This window comes from Microcaecilia unicolor, chromosome 6 (assembly GCF_901765095.1).
Source record: "Microcaecilia unicolor chromosome 6, aMicUni1.1, whole genome shotgun sequence".
NCBI lineage: Eukaryota > Metazoa > Chordata > Amphibia > Gymnophiona > Siphonopidae > Microcaecilia > Microcaecilia unicolor.
In genome coordinates, this window is record NC_044036.1 from 113965451 (window position 1) to 113987063 (window position 21613).

General features: G+C 41.5%; 1 protein-coding gene across 1 annotated transcript in view; it reads right to left on the minus strand.

The window, feature by feature from the left end:
* Positions 1-15036, minus strand: part of LOC115472974 (RAB6-interacting golgin-like) — a 59569-nt gene extending 44533 nt beyond the window's left edge. Inside the window, exon 1 of the mRNA XM_030207535.1 lies at positions 14933-15036. Coding sequence (XP_030063395.1) covers positions 14933-14990 — 58 coding nt within the window. The 5' untranslated portion in view covers positions 14991-15036. The remainder of the gene's footprint in view (positions 1-14932) is intronic.
* Between the last annotated feature and the right edge of the window lie 6577 nt (positions 15037-21613).

The window sequence follows — 21613 nt, forward strand, 5'->3', positions numbered from 1 at the left end:
TCGCATGACGTCCCAATGTTCTCTGATGATGTGTGCTACTTTTTCTCCCCCGAAGCAAATCTCATAATAAAAGTCATCACTGGATCATTGGATGGCGTTTCGTTTCTAGATTGCAATAACCATTCCCTGTTGTTATATTTTGCTCGGGTATAAGCATGTCTTAAGATTTTTTGTGGATAATTGCATGATAGTAAGCTGTCCTTAAACACCAGTGCCTGTGATTTGAAATCTGTGTCTGAAGAACATATTCGTCTGTATCGTAACAACTGCGAAAAAGGGAGACTATCCCTTAGGGCTTTCGGGTGGCTACTTTTGTAATCTAGCATAGTATTTCTATCCGTGGGTTTGATGAATACTTTGGTAATAAATGCCCGCTGTGATTTATCTCCACGCCAAGAAAGTGGATACATGTCTCAGAACTGGATGCAGTAAACTATATTCTGGGATGACAACCATTTAACCAGTCTCTAAATCCTTCCAGCTGTGAAAAGTAAAATTGAACAAGTAAAAGTAAAATTGAACAAGAATAGGAAAAAGAAGAAAAAATATATATGAGGTAGGAAGGTGGAATAGTCAATGATTACAACCGTCACAAGACAGATATAGACCTCTATGATTGGGTCAAATCTAAGTAGTGACTATATGAGACGTCCCCTATAAACAACATCGTGTTGCGAGACAGTGGCTTGAAAGCACTCGACGCTTGTTTAATATTCTATTACTTGGTATTGAGTATTTCTGGGATAAGCAGCATAAAATGTATTGAATTTTTTTGGGATCTTGCCAGGTATTTGCGACCTGGATTGGCCACTGATGGAAACAAGATGCTAGCCTTGATGGACCTTTGGTCTGTCCCAGTGTGCCAATACTTATGTACCATATGTGGGAACCAAGGCAGATTAGCCATTCCATAGTTTCTAGAAAACTAGTATCACTGCATTTCCTGGTCGAAAGAAGATATTCCAATTCACCTTACTATATATGTCTCACTATAAACCCATTCTCTCTACTTGATTAAAGTTACATTTAACCTGAAGGCTTCAGTTTAAATTTGTTATTATCTATACATCAGTGCAGAGCAGTCTCTCCTACACCCTCCTGCTAATTCCAGCACACCTTGTGGTAAGACCGTCTCATGCACTGGGTGACACAGCAGCTTCTTGATGTGAAATGTACTTAAAAATAAATGACACCAATACATACACTCTGAATGTCAGTCACACTGAAGCTTTTCACATGATGAAGGAGAAATGTTCAAATAATGAAAACATATTTGGTCTTTTCGACTCTTAAGCTGGTTCAGTACAGCAGTCAAAAGACTAGCAATAAATGTGTCTCATCTAGTTGAAACAACATGGGAAGAGAATTGGGCCAATGGAATTAATCACAAGTGCCACTTTTTACTAACTGCTAACAGATGGATGAATAGCAAATGAGAACAGGCGTAACTTCATCCTCATGACATCATGCATTTTCCAGATCTATTCTGATGAATTACAGAATGTCAACTTATCCCAACAATGATGAAGTCTGAAAAGTAATAACACTGACTAACCAGAGAACCAGCTTAGAACACGAATTACTGTAAAAACCATCTATGAAAAGAGAGTAAAAAAGCTAAGCAACAAATCGAAAGCAAACATTATTAAAGGACAGCCAAGACAACCTCAAGAGAAACTTGATCTCATTTCATCCAAAGATAAATGGCATATCGACATAAGTCAAATAATGATCTGACTTTGAACTTAACTGGCTTAAGAGCCTGGATCAACAATTTTTCCAGTATTTCCTAATTTGAGAGGTCAAATTTGATTTAAACCATTACCCAGAAGAAAAAAAAGACTCTGAAGCTTAAAATGAATATCTGCCTGTTTTAACATGATTTTAAAATATTCTCATGCTACTACTACATTCCTGTTTAAACATAAAAATTCAAGCATTAACTTCTGAAGTCCATCTAAAAGCTATGTCCAGGGAAGCCAGGTTGTCCTTTAAAAAAAGGAATGTATGACAAATGAATATTTATTAATCTGAAGATCCTGCACATTCAGACATGGTCCTTTCAATATCTTCCAAGTAATTCTTATGAATCTTTTTCATTCAGGCTACCAGATCTTGCTTTCTTTCGTTTCACTGTTGCATCGTGCATACATGTCCATCTTACCAACAGGTACAGAAACTTCATTCAAATATTCCCCAATATCCTCTCATATAAAACTGCTGCCATGGCTATAGACATGAAAACCTATTTCCTTATATCTCAAAAATCAGTGGAGGGTATTGACAGAAGTTACAAGAATATTTTCTCCAGCTCACCTTTATGTTTCACTTTCTATTACTCTTCCCTGTCCTGCATTTTTATCCAGACTCCTCTCTACACAGATTTATTTCCTCCCCCAAATCCTGTATTCTACTTGTTTCCAAACCTGTCCTGGGTAGGGTTACCATATTGTGTCCCCCCAAAAGGACACATGCCCCTTTCATGCCCCTTTCACACCCCACCACGCCCCCTTACATGCCCTCGCTCCGCCCCGCCACATTTTCCCCTCCCCCCGTCACACACCCCGTCACTCCCCTCCTCATACCTTACTACTGCCCTGGTGGTCACTGGAATAGAATAATGGTTCTCAAACCTGTCCTGGGTTTTCAAGACATCCTTAACATGCAGGAGATAGATTTGGATGCACTGCCTCAATTGAGTGCAGAATTTTTACACATCTTTATCAGATACCTGAAAACCTGACTGGCCAGGTATCCCCAGGACTAGGGTTACCATATGTCCGGATTTACCCGGACATGTCCTCTTTTTGAGGACATGTCCGGGCAACCAGGCGGGTTTTGCCAATCTGCTCGTTTGTCCGGATTTCTGGACAAATAGGCAGGCTGGTGGGCAGATGGCTCGCCCGCCCGCCAACCTGCCGGTTTGTCCAGAAATCTGGACAAACAGGCAGACTGCTAGCCTCCCCTCCCCTTACTTACTACTGCCCCGGTGGTCTAGTGACCGCTTCCGCCTTCGGGGCAGGAAAGAGCCCCCTCTTTCCTCTCTTTCCTGCCCGGAGCGCTGCCCTGCATGCATCCTTCCTGTTGCTGATCTCGGCGCCAATTCAAAATGGCCACCGAGAGTGGAAGTCTTGCGAGGTCACTTCAACTCTGGGCAGCCATTTTGAATCAGCGCCGAAATCAGGAACAGGAAGGATGCATGCAGGGCAGCGCTCCGGGCAGGAAAGAGAGGAAAGAGGGGGCTCTTTCCTGCCCCGAAGGCGGAAGCGGTCACTAGACCACCGGGGCAGTAGTAAGTAAGGGGAGGGGAGGCTAGCAATCTGCCTGTTTGTCCAGATTTCTGGACAAACCGGCAGGTTGGCGGGCAGGCGAGCCATCTGCCCACCAGCCTGCCTATTTGTCCAGAAATCCGGACAAACGAGCAGATTGGCAAAACCCGCCTGGTTGCCCGGACATGTCCTCAAAAAGAGGACATGTCCGGGTAAATCCGAACATATGGTAACCCTAGTCCTGGGGATACCTGGCCAGTCAGGTTTTCAGGTATCTGATAAAGATGTGTAAAAATTCTGCACTCAATTGAGGCAGTGCATCCAAATCTATCTCCTGCATGTTAAGGATGTCTTGAAAACCCAGGACAGGTTTGAGAAACATTATTCTATTTCAGTGATTTTCAACATTTTTCATCTCATGGCACACTTACAAGGCACAAAAGTTTTCAAGGCACACCATCAGTTTTTTAAGGATATATATATATATATATATATATATATATATTATCATTTAACAAAAGAGTATAAAAATTGTGTTTAAAGTTTAATAACTAAAATTTTAAACACTTACCTTTATAGCCACAAATAAAACACATTCAAAAACAATTTTAAAGCAAATCCACCCCCCCCCCCCCCCCACCAACAGCCACTTATGCTGGTATTTGCTGTGCTACTCACATTTTATATTTTCACTCTCTGAAGCAAACCCTGAATGAGGATGTGACCAAAGAAGATTAAACCATATGATGGCTCCAGTTGAGTCCCTCCAACAATATACTCAGTGCATTTTTTTTTAGCAAAAAAGGTGCCGGTACTTAAATGCTAGGCCACCCTTCAGGGATGGGGTGATCACTGAGGGACCCATCCCACAAAAGCCAGGCCCCCTGCAACCAGTCATAGAATCAATGACAAGGAAGAATTGGTGTGTAGAGCCTGAGCTCTTTCATGAAAACTTGGGGACCATGGGTCAATTTTAGCAGACAATGGAAAAGGTGCCGGTACTCAGTACCCCCAAGTATCCCCTCAAAAAAAGCCCTGACTATACTTTCCACCTCCACAACATCAGTGCCAAAAGAGACTTCATTTACAATGCTGTGTACAGTTCTGAGGACCACATCTTCAAAAAGATATAAAACAGTCCAGTGGTTAAATAAAAACAAAGTAAATTACGTAAAACAAACATCAGATACGTTTTTAATATCAAGTAAACTACAATTTCCATTATTCAATATGCAAATCTGCCCCAGTACTTTTCTTAATGTTTGTTTAAAAATCATAGCAATACTACACAAAGATAGTTTTGTGCAGAGGGAGTTCAAAAGTGGCACCCTTCCCCCATGCTCTCTCCTGCCCTTCCTTCACAAGTCCAGTGCTCTCCAGTTATCACTATTCCCTCTCCCCCAACGCTCTTTCCTAGCCTTCCTTCAGTCTAATGATTTCTAGCCCTCCCTCTCTATCCTGCCTTCCTTCAGCAGTCTGATGTACTCTAGCCTTCATAAGTACATAAGTATTGCCATACTGGGACAGACTGAACGTCCATCAAGCTCAGCATCCTGCTTCCAACAGTGGCCAATCCAGGTCACAAGTACCTGGCAAGATCACAAAAAAGTACAATACATTTTATGCTGCTTATCCCAGAAATAAGCAGTGGATTTTCCCCAAGTCCATTTTAATAATAATCTATGGGCTTTTCTTTTAGGAAGCTATCCAAATCTTTTTTAAACCTTGCTAAGCTAACTGCTTTTACCACATTCTCTGGCAACGAATTCCAGAGTTTAATTACACGTTGAGTGAAGAAATATTTGCTCCAATTCGTTTTAAATTTACTACTTTGTAGCTTCATTTCGTGCCCCCTAGTCCTAGTATTTTTGGAAAGAGTAAACAAGGGATTCATGTCTACTCATGTTCCACTCCACTCATTATTTTATAGACATATATCATATCTCCCCTCAGCCATCTTTTCTCCAAGTTGAAGAGCCCTAGCTGCTTTAGCCTTTCCTCATAGGAAGTCGTCCCATCCCCTTTATCATTTTTGTTGCCCTTCCCTGTACCTTTTCTAATTCCACTATACATTTTTTGAGATGCGGTGACCAGGACTGAACACAATATTCGAGGTGCGGTCGCACCATGGAGCAATACAAAAGCATTATAAAGTCCTCATTTTTGTTTTCCATGCCTTTCCTAATATCTAACATTCGATTTGCTTTCTTAGCCGCTGTCCCACTCTGAGCATAGGGTTTCAAAGTATCATCAACGATGACGCCTAGATCCCTTTCCTGGTTGGCGACTCCTAATGTGGAATCTTGCATTATGTAGCTATAATTCGGGTTCCTCTTTCTCACATGCATCACTTTGCACTTCCTCACATTAAACATTATCTGCCATTTAGATGCCCAGTCCTGTAAGGTCCTCCTGTAATTTTTCACAATCCTCTTGTGATTTAATAACTTTGTGTCATCAGCAAATTTAATTACCATCTCTAGGTCATTTATAAATATGTTAAACAGCAGTGGTCCCAGACCCCTGAGGAACCCCACTATCTACCCTTCTCCATTGAGAATGACCATTTAACCCTACTCTCCGTTTTCTATCTTTTAACTAGTTTTTAATCCACAATAGGACACTGCCTCCTATCCCATGACTCTTCTTCAATTCCCTCTGGAGTCCTTCATGAGGTACTTTGTCAAATGCCATTTGAAAATCCAGATACATAATATCGACCGGCTCACCTTTATCCACCTGTTTGTTCACCCCTTCAAAAGAAATGTAATAGATGCTTTTGAATATGCTCTGTAATTTTGTTTTTGCCCAGCACCGACATCAGGCTCACTGGTCTATAATTTCCTAGATCTCCTCTGGAACCTTTTTTAAAAAATTGGCGTTACATTGGCCACCCTCCCCTCATGTTCTCTCCAGCCCTCTGTCCCATGCTCTCTCCAGCCATCCTTCAAGGGTACAATGCTCTCCAGCCCTCCCCCTCCTTCCTTCACTGACCCCATATTCTCCAAACACCCCTCCTCCCCGTGTTCTCTCCTGTCTCCCTTCACCGGCCTGATGTTCTTCAGCCCTCCCCTAATGATTCAATGCTCTCCAGCCCTCCCTCTCGATGCTCTCTCCTGCCTTCTTTCAACAGTCTGGTGAACTCCAGCCCCCCTCCAAACCCTCCCCAATGCTCTCTCATTCCTTCCTTCCTTCCTTCACCGGACACATGCACAGGCCAGCTGCACATGGAGTTCGCCACACGTATGAGTCAGTAGATCAGGTAACCTCTGATGCTGCTGGCCTATGCATGTGTCAGTATGAGCCTTGCTGCATCAACCTAGGCACAGAGCAAGTGTGAGTGCTCTGAATTAATGAAGGGATGAGAAGGCAGTACTTGGAAGTCTTGAAGGACCCTGGTTAGGTAACTGGTCACTGAGAGGCTTGTACACTCCCATGTGAACCCTGCAGGAGCTACTTCCATGCCCGCAGGATCCATGTGGGATCCCCGCGGACTCCGTGGGGTTCCCATGCATCTCTTGACCATGAGACACCTGGGGAGCAGCTGCAGCACAGTGGTTGAAAAATGTTGCTCTATTCATTGAGCTTCTTTATCTTCACACTGTAGACAGAAAGGCAAGGGTTTGACATTGTGCATTCACCTGTTAAGGGCAGATCAGGTTTCTTATCTCGCATCTCCTTTTGCTGCTGTTAACAAGCATGTTTGCAGATAAAACTATCAAGACTATTTATTTTATTTTTTTTGTTACATTTGTACCCCATGCTTTCCCACTCATGGCAGGCTCAATGCGGCAGGCAATGGAGGGTTAAGTGACTTGCCCAGAGTCACAAGGAGCTGCCTGTGCCGGGAATCGAACTCAGTTCCTCAGTTCCCCAGGACCAAAGTCCACCACCCTAACCACTAGGCCACTCCTCCTCTAGATCTAGATCATATTGCCACAAAACTTTAATAAGAAATTGCTTTTTCTAAAGTTACCAATTTTTAATGACCAACACTAGAGGCCTTAGGGAGGGAAACCAACTACTTTTAAATTGTTATGTTTCTCTGTATTGAATGAGGGGTTACACATTTGTACACTATTACAAAAGTTTGAGAGTGATCACTGTTGCTTCACTATCCATGGAGCCACAAACAGAAATGATTTGTTCTTCTTCCTAACTTTACCAATAAATGCCAGATTAATCCTTTTTTGAAAGAAATGGGTGTGATAAGTTTTATATATGCATTTATTTTATCACATTTAGATAAAGAATTGCAATTCTTTACATACAGGATTTCCTATCCATATTATTCAGTTTACAATCAATTCAGAACTCTTGGGGGCTGATGCAGAAAGCCACACAGAACTACTATGCACACTAACTTAGATCAGTTCCTTATATCTTATCTATACAAAGAACTTGCCTTGAGTTCAGCCACCCGTCTATTTATCCCAACTGACTCTGTACCACGCATCTTGGCCCTTCAGCTATATGGTAAGCTGCATTCTAGAACAGCATTAGTATGTTATTTGAATGTTGTAATGTGTTCTTATTAGATGTTTCGTTAGTATTACGGTGATATCATATTATATCCCTGTTATTTGAATTTCAGTGCTGTTAAGTGTGTATGTTTTTGATCCTGTTTCATGGTAGGTTTCAATTTGTTGCTTTTAAGTTTACCTCATCTATTGTAATTATGTTTATACTTGGTTATTTTACTATTGTTATGCTGTTTTGAAAACTAAGTTTTATGTTAAACTGTACCTGCAATACACTGTATTGAGTGGATCTCTTCACAAAGGCGATTAATAAATCCCAATAAATATATAAATGTCCAAGCACACAGCTTCCACTGCAAACGTAATATTATGCCGTGGAGAAAGCTAAGTATATGCAAATTTTATGTGCACAGAACTTACACGCTGATTGAGGAGAGACTGCCGGATGCCTGCACACAAACTATTTCATGTTTAGTGCAGCTTTTTGTGTGCATACTGGAACAAAAATGGAAGTGTCAGCACACAGCTGCCTGTTCTCCTACATATAAATATCAACCTTGCAAAAATTTCTTTCTACATACATTTTTTGTGAGTCTGATATTTATACACAGAATGGTTGCCAATACATGCCAACACTTCCATTATATTCTGACACAAACAAACACAAACTCTGTTACCTCCTGTCAGTCTTTTATACTTGTAGGCATTTCTTTCTGGTTGTAAAAAATGACAAAACTGGCAATTAAATCTTAAAACCTGGCCTTAAATCCTCTATGCTAACCCTTCTACACTGTCCCGAACCTGATGAAACATTTCTCACTTTGTCAATGCAAAAAAAGCCCTTGTTCCCTTCTCTGCATTGCCGCAGAGTACTTAATGACCTCATTACTATGCATTTTAATGCAATATGTGACTATGTCTTCTGTACAAGTTAACACCCACACTTAGTTCCTCTCCGCATTGCTTGGCCATTAACGTGCATGTACAACCCTCAGTAACCCTGTGGTTAGGCTTGCAGTATCTTACTGCAATGGACTCTAATAATTCAAGGTTGTAATCATGTAAGAACATAAGAATAGCTATACTGGGTCAGACCATTGGTCCATGTAGCCCAGTATCCTGCTTCCAACAGTGGCCACAAGTACCTGGTAGAAACCCAAATAGTAGCAACATTCCATGTTACTAATCCCAGGGCAAGAAATGGCTTCCTCCATTTCTATCTCAATAACAGACTATGGACTTTTCCTCCAGGAACGTGTCCAAACCTTTTTAAACCCCAATTACGCTAACCGCTGTTACCACATTCTCTAGCAACAAGTTCCAGAGCTTAATTATTCCTTGAGTGAAAAAATATTTCCTCCTTTTTGTTTTAAAAGTATTTCCATGTAATTTCATTGAGTGACCCCTGGTCTTCGTACTTTCTGAAAGAGTGAAAAATTTATTCACTTTTACCCTTCTACACCACTTAGGATTTTGTAGACCTCAATCATATCTCCCCCTCAGCCATCTCTTTTCCAAGCTGAAGAGCTCCATCCTCTCTAGCCTTTCCTCAAATGGGAGCAGTTCCATCCCCTTTATCATTTTGGTCGCTCTTCTTTGAAGCTTTTCTAATTCTGCTATATCTTTTTAGAGATACAGCTAGCAGAACTGAACATGATACTTAAGGTGAGATCACACCATGGAGTGATACAGAGGCATTATAATATTCTTGGTCTTATTTACCATCCCTTTCCTAATAATTCCTAGCATCCTGTTGTTTTTTGGGTGCTGCCGCACACTGGGCAGAAGATTTCAGAGTATTGTCTACGATGACACCTAGATCTTTTTCTTGGGAGCTGACTCCTAAGGTGGACCCTAAAATCAGGTAACTATGATTCAGATTATTCTTCCCAATGTGCATCACTCTGCATTTGTCCACATTAAATTTCATCTGCCATGTGGATGCCTAGTCTTCCAGTTTCGTAAGGCCTTTCTGCAATTTTTCACTGTCCGCTTCTGTTTTGACAACTTTGAATAATTTTGTGTCATCTGCAAACTGAATCCCCTCACATCATCCCAATTTCCAGATCATTTATAAATATGTTAAATAGCACCGGTCCCAGTACAGATCCCTGCTGCACTCCACTATTTGCCCTCCTCCATTGAAAAAAAATGGTCCTTTAACATTACCCTCTGTTTTCTGTCCAATAACCAATTCCTAATGCACAGAAGGACATTGCCTCCTATCCCATAACAGAGTGCATATTAGGCAAATACTGAAAACTTCACCAATAGCCAATGTGTTTTCAAGCCCAATTTAAGTTAAAAGCCTTAAATGGTGCGGACCCTCCTTAGCTTAAAGGAAGGCTACAGTTGTATGTACCTACAAGGTCTTGAGCTTTTATGTGCAATCCAACCTGGAAAGAGGAGAACCTGGAAGGCAACTTTAGAAACCTACTAAGACTATGGCAGAAATCACATCAAGGAGTATAGATTCAATAGATTTACATATAAATTCTACAATTCCAGAATTTTATGTTCCAACGGATAGGTTTTTGCACAATTTCTTACCATTAACTAATTTAAGGAAGACGTACTTAAATATTCTTCTTCACATTGTATGCTGGATATCCTTCCTCGACTTTACTCTGTAATTATTCCTGCTGTTAATGCTTGGCATCCATTAATGGCGTGTTTCCATGGGTTTCTGTTGAAGTACAATATGTGTTTTGCAATCACGACATTGACCAAATGGGAGTTAACTTGAAACATCAGTAAGCACTCTAAACATCTGAACTGAGGTGACCAACTTCATAGCCATGGGAAACCTGGGCCTTAGTGTTGATTTGTCTGGTAGAGTTGAATACTCTTGACCTCAATTTGGCAACTTGCCACAGTTCACTAAACTTCACATACAAAACGTAATTTGACAGGGCTTATACGATACAGCTAGAAAATTTCCTATGAAATATTTCTCCTGGCCATTTAAATCACCTGTCTGAGGCTATTGAGCCTGCAAAAAGGTGGGAAAATGTGGGCTACAAGGGCAACAAATAAATAAATAACTGGGCATTTTTGGCGGCACTTAACCAGATAGTGCTGCTAAAAAATCCCCAGTTAGTGCCCAAGCTGAAACCAGCTATTATGGGGACAGAGTCATCATGTAGCCGGTTAAGTGCCAATTTTCAGCACTTAACTGGCCAAGATAACTGCATAAAACGCTGTCTTATCTTTGTGGTTCTTCATCGCAAGTTAACTGCCAAATATTGTACTTAACCGGCTATGTTTTTGCCGACTCCATACACCCAAAAACTCAATGCCAGAGCCTGGACATTGTCCGGCACTGAATTTCAGGATAGAATGCCATCAGTGGTCAGCAAAACGCTGATCGTCACCGGCTGAATATCGGGCCCCAAGTGTGATAACTAAACAGGAACCAGTGCATGTCTCTCTTCTGGAGTTTTGACCTCAGTCTGGTTTTCAACCTTTGTACAATCTTGCAGGGCGTTGCCACCTTTGTCTTAGCCTTGATTCAATATCTTAGGGAAGGGATTTTTACTACCTTGTTTGTCTTCATTCCAGAACTTCCTGTACTGCCCTTTGCAAAGACACACCAAAGAAGTTTAGAAACCTAATGAAACAAACCGCTAAAATTATTTTTTAAAAGGAATAAAAAGAAAAAATACAGAAAGCCAGAACATAAAATAGTGAGCAGGATAAAAGAAGAAGAAAAAAAAGATAGAAAACCAAATCCTGCTACTTCTTACCACTGCCAGCCTGCCATCTGGTCAAACACAATCTTGAGGAAAAAAAAAATTAACCTATAATATTCAAAGCTTCCTGCCCGGTAAAATCACTTGTCCTTGCCTAACCATCGATATTCAGCAGCACTTAACTTGACACTGCCACTGAATATCAGCACTACGCTAACCGCTTACACTGTTGCTGTGTGTGAGCTTTGCACTGCATTTCATTTGGAGGAACATATCACACAAAATTTTGGAAAGCATCAGCCTTTTGAAATTAGTCTATTGAAGCCTCCTTTGTCATTGGTGTGACCCCCGACGCAGGTGCGGTAGCACCAAAACACGGCCCGTGTCGGGTCTTTCTTCAATCAAAGTTCACTATTAAAGGACTTTTTTAATGAAAGAACTGTGTTCCCTTTTGTTTTTAAAGGCCCTTTGTGTTGTTTTTTTGCTTGGTCTTTTTCTGTACTTGGTTCCCTCTCTTTGTTACATTGTAGTCTGTGAGTGGAGCCAGTACATAACTGGTTAGCAGTGATAGTGCGACTACTGACTGGTTAAGTAAGCAGCTAAAAGTTAGTATTGTTACAAGGAATTAATTTATACTTGGGGATAGCTAGAGCACTCACTAATGTTTCTCCACCACTTACCTATAAGGTAAGAACGATTCAAGAATAAAAGGAATTAAGTGTATTTATTGGATTGCACTAACCTGCATTACCAGGTTTAAAGGACAAGAACACTATATATTTAGATTCAAAAGGTTTATTAAGTTACAATATGATTAATGCAATCATATAAACGAGAGATAGTTCTTTTAAGAGATCTTTACAGATAATCTGTGCTTAAGTAAAGTAGCAAATCTAGATCAAAAGTTATAACTTACAGAACAGTCTTTGTAGTAGGATTGTTGAAGCTGAGAGAGAGAAAGTCTTTTGGAAAAGTTCTATTATTCAGCAGAGTGATGAGCCATGTGGTCAGGAGCAGGGCTTCTGCAGAGATGGATCTGAGTTGCAGCTGAAGAGAGAATCTGCCTGTCTGGAACAGCTTGTATCTTTTATACCTTGCAAGCTTGCAGGAGGATATGATCACAGAGTCCCAGCACCTGCTTCCTGGTTTGCACTGGATAACTTGCAAGGCATTATGGTTATTGTAGTCTGTTCATATGATCACGTTATAAGTCTTTCCTTTCTGCAGATGTCCTGGCGTCCATTTGTCCGATAGCTGATGGGAGGGGGCAGGTATACCTCTGATGACAGGCAAATGTTTTGTTTATGCTTTTCCTCTGAAGTCTTTGTCTTCAATGGGTTCTCCAGACTTTCTGTCTCTTGGGTCTTTGGTTTTCGGAGATGTCCTGATGAGCCTTCAGGTATCCACCTAGTCATGCTTTGTTTCAGATGGGAGGAGAAGAAAGCTACCTTTTGTCTCTGTTAAGTGTTTGTAATTGCCTAGCCCTGCTATCAGAAGTTCCCAGAAAAAAGGATGGGGAAAGAGAGTTTGAAAACTCCTTGCAGGCAGTACCTTTTGTCTTTTAAATGTTCCCCAAAGGGAGGGGGAAGAGGAGCCAGTTTCTGCTGCAGTTTCAATATGTTTTTAAAGCTGTACAAATATATTGGTGTATATATATGTATCTGATCCAACACAACATCATGCTACACATTTAATTTTGATGATTAAACTCATATCACGCTACAGTATAGCAAAAAGGCTGTCCTAACGTTAGCCGCCATGCTAACTGGGCACCAATCTGAATATTGCCACAACCTGGAAGCTAACTGGGCAATGGCCATCAGGGTTTCTGGTATCCCTCCCTCCCCCTATCTGGATCTCCCCTCTTTCCCACTCCCAATGCCAGAAGCCCCTGATTGAGCCCCTCCCCCAAAGGCTCCCCTTGGTCCTATTCTATATATCCCTGGTGGTCTAGGAGGTCCTTTAGCGATATCCACTTGCTATTGTCCACTGCAGCTCTGGTCTCAAAATGGCCATCACGACTTCTAGCACCAGTCTCACAGTACTCACTAATACCATTTTCAGACTAGAGCTGCGATGGGCAGGAGCAGTAGGCATTGCTTCTGACTGCAGGACCACCTCATCATCCCAAAGGCAGGAACTAAACATTCTTTTAGTGTAATCACTGCTGTCCTGCCTGGAAGATTTAAACGGCCAAACTGAGGTCAAGAGTATTCAACTCTACCAGGCACATCAATACTAAGGCCCAGATTTCCCATGGTTATGAAGTTGGTCACCTCAGTGCAGGTGTTCAGTGCTTAGTGACATTTCAAGTTAACTTCCACTTGGTCAATGTCATGATTACAAAACACATATTGTACTTCAAAAGAAACCCATGGAAACTCGCCATTAATGCATGCCAAGCACTAACAGCAGGAACAATTACAGAGTAGCCCCGAGGAAGGATATGATTTTTTTAATGAAAGGAAACACATCTTTAAATAAAAAGGTACAAACTTTTCTGGATGAGAAAAATCTGTAAATTTATAAAAATTCATTGACACACACACAAAAAAGAAAGCCTACAAAAAAAGGCCCCAAGAGGAAACAACCAAGACACTTAAAATCCAAACTCCATCTGCAGAGAAAAATGACATACTCTGGAATATATCATTTTGAAGTACGAGCTTACCTGGCATTAAGACCATCCATTATACTCAGCCTTTTTTATCACTTTTCTACATCTGACCTGAATAGCTAATAGCCTCATTTCCATGAGATTTAAATATGCTGCACTCTGGTGTCTACACAAGCTTTGCATATGGTTAACTTGTCAGCAAAACCTGTTTTTACAGAGAGAGCTCACAAAACTGTGTGCTAAACCAAGCCAACTAGTACACAAAACCTAGTACGCTTTACTGCATCGTCCCCACAGTACTGGAGATGGGGACTCATTAGTGACCAATATATGGACAACATACAGATACCGAGTTTCACTCATTAATGAGTGTCATATTCATTTTAAGGCTCTCTCATACTCTCTGAACTACTTCTCTCACTCAGAAATTCAGTGCCACTGCTGCCAAAGAACCCAATAGAAAGAAATCTAAGAATACCCCCTGCTCCATCCCCCTTGTACTTATGGTCTCATCAGCAGAACAAATGACACACCGTCTCAAAACGACAGACCATGTAGTTCTCGTTTTGCAAAGACACTTTGCTACAATCTCATGCTTCAGGACAATCCATCCTTGGCAGCTCTGGCAACATTATCTTATTTCTCTTGCTGGTGATCTCTCACAGTGCACCGCATGAATAAGATACGAGCAGCAGGGGGGGGGGGGGGGGGGGGGGGGGGGGGGGGGAAGTTGCTAATTATCACCATCCTGCTGGAGATCAGAGTTGTATCAGGTATGGACAGGTAGGCATTGTCACTTTAGGCTTGCGGTGGTGCATTTACGGTACTAACATTCATCACAACCTCACTATCCTCTGACCTCCAGCACTTTACCTTTCTGTTGCTTTAGTCGCCGCAGCTCCGCTTCTGAAAAGCCTGCCCAGCTTGCCATACCCGCAGGACTGGGAAAAGGAACCACTTAGCTGCCTCCAGGCTCCACTTCCTTCATCTGGTACTGCGCATGCGCGACAGCTGCCACGTCGAAGACCCCGCGGCCCTTACCGTCTGCCCTACCCCACTCGGCACAGACGGACGCTGAATAAGAAGAACTGCAGGGGGAAAGGGGAGATTTGGGGAGCGTCAGGCGCCTGAACTCGGAACGAGTGTAGGTGAAGACAGGCATGTTTCTCGCAGAACCTCCTTTGGCTTTTTGTTTGCCTGACGTGGTTACTGTGGAAACCGAAAGCGTGCAAAGGAAATGTGGAAAGGACTTTGGTGCTGCTCGCAGCCATCTTTAAACCTGGCAGGAAATTCTGCTGGAAACCTGGGGGCGGGATTAGGCCGCAGGCGCCTGTTGTGTGTTTCTAAGTTACATGATGATGTGATGACGACGATTTGGGCAGGGCTGCTGCGAGTGCGTTTAACAGCAGTGTGTTTCTCTGTGTGTGCTCTGCGATCCTACGGACTTGTAAACCACAAGCATAAAAAGTGGGTACAACGGGGCGGATTTAGAGAAGGGAATAGGAGCCTAGAACTGATTTTCAGCACTAGGCTCATATGATTGTCTTACACTTGGACCAAGAAAGTGTTAAATAAAATGCTCAGGGCATCTTTCACATGTGATGGGCCCCTATTACAAATTATAAATAAAGGTGGTGGTAAGGGCACCCCTCCCCGCCCCCCGGGAAATGACCATGTGACAAATGTTTCACTAAGTTACCACACGACCATTTCCGTCCCCCGCCCAGAATTTCCCAGCCAGGTGGTGGTAGAAGGAATCTTGGCATGTGGGAAACCCATGCACTGATACTACCACAGGGCCTCTTACCACTACTTGGTAAAGGGGCCCTATGTTCTTATACAAAAAAGAAAGATACAAAGATAGAAATACCTTATTCTTTATCCATTTCATATAGTAACGTTTATGTCCAGCAAATCTAAATACACTTCCAGGGGCTTACAAAATAAAGCATACATAATAAAACAAACAACAATTACAAAGCAGTGGTGTAGGTTTGGCTGGCAGGAGTCCCCAGCCCCCGCCAGCTGAAGCATTTGTCCTGTGCTCTCGTTTTGCCTCTCCTGTTTTCAGTGCGCCCTGCACGCTCATTTTAATAAAACTGAGCATGCGCAAGCATGCTGTTTCATTGAAATGAGAGCATGTACGGTGCCACTGAAAACAGGAGAGGCAAAACGAGAGCACAGGACAAATGCTTCAGCTGGTGGGGGCTGGGGACTCCTGCCAGCCAAACCTACACCACTGCTTTGTAATTGTTGTTTGTTTTATTATGTATGCTTTATTTTGTAAGCCCCTGGAAGTGTATTTAGATTTGCTGGACATAAACGTTACTATATGTAACGAGACCAGCGTGGGACAGACCAACGCTTCAGCTGGCAGGAGTTGGGGACCCTCGCCAGCCAAGATACTTTAGCAGCGGCAGCGGGGGGGGGCGGAAGTGGGGGAGGCGAGCTAAAATGTGCCCCCCCACCTTGGGCTCTGGCCTCCCCCCCTCCCGTCGAGGTCTGGCTACGCCCCTGTTACAAAGGCAAGACAAGAAAATTTGTTGCTCATGCAACATTAAATGCAATAGAAAACAAATAGGTCTTAAAACGTCCAATGAAATGGAAACAAATCATGCTCCCTAAAAAAATATGCAGGGAGGAAATGCCACAACTTTGGTCCAATAACAAAAAAAAGTAAACCAAACAAAAGCAAAACAACCCCCCACCCCCCCTCCGAAAAAAAACTCCTTGCTTGTGTAGAGCTTTTATGTACCAGTGAAGCTGGATGTAGACAAAGCAGGCCTACTGACCCAAGCATAAAACTCAATATTGCAATGTTTAAAGAAGACCCTATGATATTCATGATTGAACTGACACATAACCTCACTGGTATCAAAACTGATAGATATTGGTCATCATTTTCTCCCCCTTCATTCTCCATGGTGAAATCTTTTCTATTGAAATATTCATCTTCTAACTGTGTACTGGATTCCTGCCCTCGTTTTCTATAAAAGCTGCACCTGACCTGTATATAGCATCCCTAAGATCACATATCTCTTTTTTTTTTTGCTATCCTTAGGTCATTTCCCCACAGAAAAAAAGGGCCCATAATATTAACCACCATCTCTAAAAATCCCCTGGCATAAATAAACAATGTAACAAATTACAGGCCAGTGGTCTCTATCCCTTTACTAGTAAAGGTGATTGAGGGCATAGTCGCTCACAATCTTATAGATTATCTGTCCTCCCTTTCCCTTCATCACAATACACAATCTGGCTTCAGACCCAATTTCAGCACAGAAACAGTCCTAACCACATTAATTGCTAACTGCAGGAAAGAAATTAGCCTAGGCAGGGAAATCATCCTTATGTAATTTGATATATCAATTGCATTCAATGTTGTAGACCATAATTTGCTACTTGCACTAATGGACAACTTAAGTATAGGAGGCTGTGTCCTAAATTGGTTCCAAGGATTTTTAAAATCTAGATCCTATCAAGTCAAATTCCATCTCCCCCCAATGGGCTGTAAACTTCAGAATCCCACAGGGATCCCCCCTTTCACCCATCTTATTCAATATTATGATGTCCCCCTTAGGAAAGGTGCTGGATGCCTTTGGTTATAATAATTTTATTTATGCGGATAACATAACCATCTACACCCCTTTCAAAGATTCTATTGAAGAACTGCTATCGATCATTAAATCTGATCTAGACCTGATGAAGAATTGGGCCTCCACCTTTAACTAAAATTGAATATAGAGAAAAAAATTTCTGTTATTATCTAACCCTCACTGTGTCATAAACTGTCAACATTTTACAATTGATAATGTAACTTATCTATTGGAGTCCTAATTAAAGATACTTGGTATAATAATTGATTCCTACATGTTATTTGACATTCATGTCCAAGCAGTCATCACAAAAACCTTTAAAGCAATGTGGAAACTAAAACAAATCAGGCATCTTTTTCCTAATGATATGTTTAGAACCTTAGTACAAACGTTAGTATTATCACACTTCGATTATTGCAATGCCATTTATGCTGGCTATAAGAAATCTTCCTTGAAAAAACTCCAGACAGTTCAAAATTCAGCAGCCAGATTAGTCTACAAGGCTACAAGATTTGAAAGTGAAGGCCTTTTGCGTATAAAGTTACACCGGCTCCCAAGCAAAGCCTGAATAACGTTCAAACTATGTGCATTTGTTTTTAAAACTCTATATGGCTTAACCCCTAATTATATGCAATCTTTAATTGATCTCCCCCTTCGCAATGCTCTCCCTGGTTCAAGAGATTATGTATCCCAGTTGCAAAAAAATGTGATCTACAAGTCAATCTATATGTCAGAATTCCCTTATCTCTGTACCAAATGGTGGAATTCTGACCCCAAATTCATCAGATGGGAACCTAATTATTTGATATTCCAGATATACCTTAAAGCCTCTCTGTTCAAGCAATTTCTCACAGATGATCATAGTTAATTTAAACCCCTAATTGTACAATTATTCCAATTGCTCAGTCCCACTCTAATTTTATTATACATGGATGACTATAAATTGTTACCTTTTTGCATCTAGCATTCGTTTCCATATTACATATTGTAATACTCAATCCTCATTTACTTTATTACTACTTAATGTATACTATCCTGCAGCACTTTTTGTACTGTTAATTACAATAAGTGGTTAGCCACATTGAACCTGATCTATTGGGATAATGTGGGACTGAAATGAAATAAATAAATAAATCTGTATACTCTATATTGTTTATGTGTTATGATGCCACCTGCTGATCTTTTCAGGAAACTGCATTAACAACTTTGTTATCTTTGGCAAGTAGCTGAGAGAATCATGGGAATTTTCTCCCGTGAATTAGACTCTCCATTTTGTTGGCTAGATGTCTGATACCTGTAGGCTTACAGCTTAGCCTGAGGTGCCTGCCAGTCCAGTGCCTTCACAAGGCATTGCTTTTTACCCAGCAATTCAGCAATCGTACTCTAGAAATTCAGCATTCTTTGAGGATTCATAACATTTCCTGACATCTTAAGGATGCCGGGGGTGTTATTCTTGATTCTATTTTGTTATTCAGTAAGTTGAACATTTTCCATTTCCTGTTACTTGTTCAATAAAGCTCTGGAAGTTAAGATGCAAGACCTTCTTACAGACCAAACTGAATTATGTACTTATGTACCAAACTGAACTTGAGTTAACCATTTATCTGAATGCAGTGATGTTACATGTAATATAAGGGACAGAATTAATTTCTTAAGATGAGTTGTTCTTAATAGGTAAAACCACAGGATTAGTCTTTCCATTAGTCAACATTCATTTATTTTGTTAGCAGGTTTCATAATCAACCATAGCAGTATACCCTTCTGGTGGTCTTAACATCAGTTTTTATAGTATTGGTTGTTTGGGATCACATAAAGAATTGCCCCCTCCCCCAGAGTTCATAAGGTGAAGCATCACCCTCCCAGAGTTACAGTGTGATTTCCCATCCTGACCCCAGAACCCGAATCAGCTTTTCTGGCCACCCCTTCCTTTGCCAAACAGCTCATTTCAGTGGCAGGAGCTGTCAAAAATGTTCTGACTGCTCTCTTGCTTGAAACCTAATGCTGCTGTTCACCATGGAGTCACCTGAAGAATTGCCCCCATCTGTCCAGCACTTACTGAAGTAGGCGATTCTTCAGTGATCTGTTGTCTTATTTAAAAAATAAGAGTGAGAAAGCTAGAATAGACTTTCTCAAGGATCAGTGCTTTCTCCAGCAGTTTCCAATTTATACACTAACAATCTCTCAGTTACCAGTCCAGAAAATTCATTTATACAGATATATATATGCCTTGGATTGCAAGAACACGGCTTCTTGGATTTGGAGGATGTGGCAGCAATTCAATAGTTCTGTCAAATCTGGCAACTCACTCTAAGTTCCAGCAAAACAATTTCTTTGGTGTTCCATCAATATCATGCAAATGCAGGCAAAACACTTAACATATTTCTTCTTTTTCAAAGAACCAATGTGCCTTGGGGTCACTTTAGACCTCATCCTCACATTCAAAAAAAACACCAAAATTGGCAGTTAAACTAAAGACACATAACAATCTGATCACAAAGTTGGGTGGAACAAACTGGGGTGCATCCACAAAGATCTTGAGAATGAGCACTCTGGTTCTCTCTTATTTCATATGGTGGAGTATTGTGTGCCAGTTTGGGTCCAATATGTACATGTGCAATTGGTGGACACACAGCTACATTCCAATAGAAGAAGGATAGGAGGGAGGTGATATGACAGGTCTATTAAATATGAACGAGCAATGTAGAATATATCAGTTTAATACCATACATCCGGGTGGTTTAAATTTGGAGATAGATTGGGGGTCTCTGCTTTAATTAGTCATTGTGTTTTGGTAGCATTCTCTTTAGATAGGCGGGGTTCTAGAGAGCAGTGGAGTGACGTCCTTCATATATACTGTGTGTCTTAATGCCCGGTTGCCATTTTGAAAATGAGATGATGTAAAAGCTAAGGTGATTTAAGGTAAGATTCAAGCAGGGATTATTTTAAGAATAGCTGGGACAAGAGTTGGGTTATTGATATATTTTTACTATTTTGCAGCACCAGACCCTGAAGCAAGTTCTCGAAACGTGGGCCATGTCCTAAAAAATTATAAAAAGTTTCCAAGGTGAAAAATGAGGGAACCAAGATGGCTGCTGCCGGTGTGGACGTGTAGGCTGCTAGGTAGCTGTGAAGAGGAATATTTTATCTGTTTGGATTTTTCAAGACTCTTTTTCTTCTTGATGGCTCCAAAGAGGAGAGGGAAGGTTAGGAGCTACCCCTCTGAACCTCTTCAGCCTTCCGCCTCGAAGCAGCCTTTAATAACCGTGTTTGTTCCTCTGGCCTCGAAGGTGTCCCCAGCAAAAGGGCTACTTGTAGAGGAGATGCTGACCCAGCATCTGCTGGAGTACTCATTGAGCCCTGACACCCAAAGTCATCCTCCACAGTCTGGAGGAACCTCAGGATGTAGAGTCTGGAGGAACCTCAGGATGTAGAGTCGACTGCCGAAGTGCAGAATTGGTCTTCATCGCTAGGAGCAGCAGGTGGTGGTAACTCTGTCCCGCTGAATGTGAAAGAACTTCCGGGTGAACCAGTGGCTGTAGTTTGGGGTCAAGATAGAGAGATATCTTCTGTGGAGGTTGAGCAGCAAAGGATTCTGAAGTTATCATCTGTGAACCCACACCCTTTGACCCAAGGACCTAACACTGTTGGATTACAGCAGTATACACGCGCTTTCCCTATAAAACCTTCGGTGGTCACACTGGACTCCATTTGGTCAGCCCTAATGAGATTGTAAGCTTCAGTTACTAAGAATTCCAAAGAACTTGCTGGAATATCTAATAGGCTGCAGGTGGATAAAGAGCAACAGAAGGAAAAATTGAACTCTTTTGCAGGGAGGTTGAGTAAGCCACATTGAGCCTGCAAATAGGTGGGAAAATGTGGGGTACAAATGTAACAAATAATAAAAGGAGGACAAGTGAGAGAATGGGGCTGGAGCTGAAAAGGGGGGTCCTAATGCAAG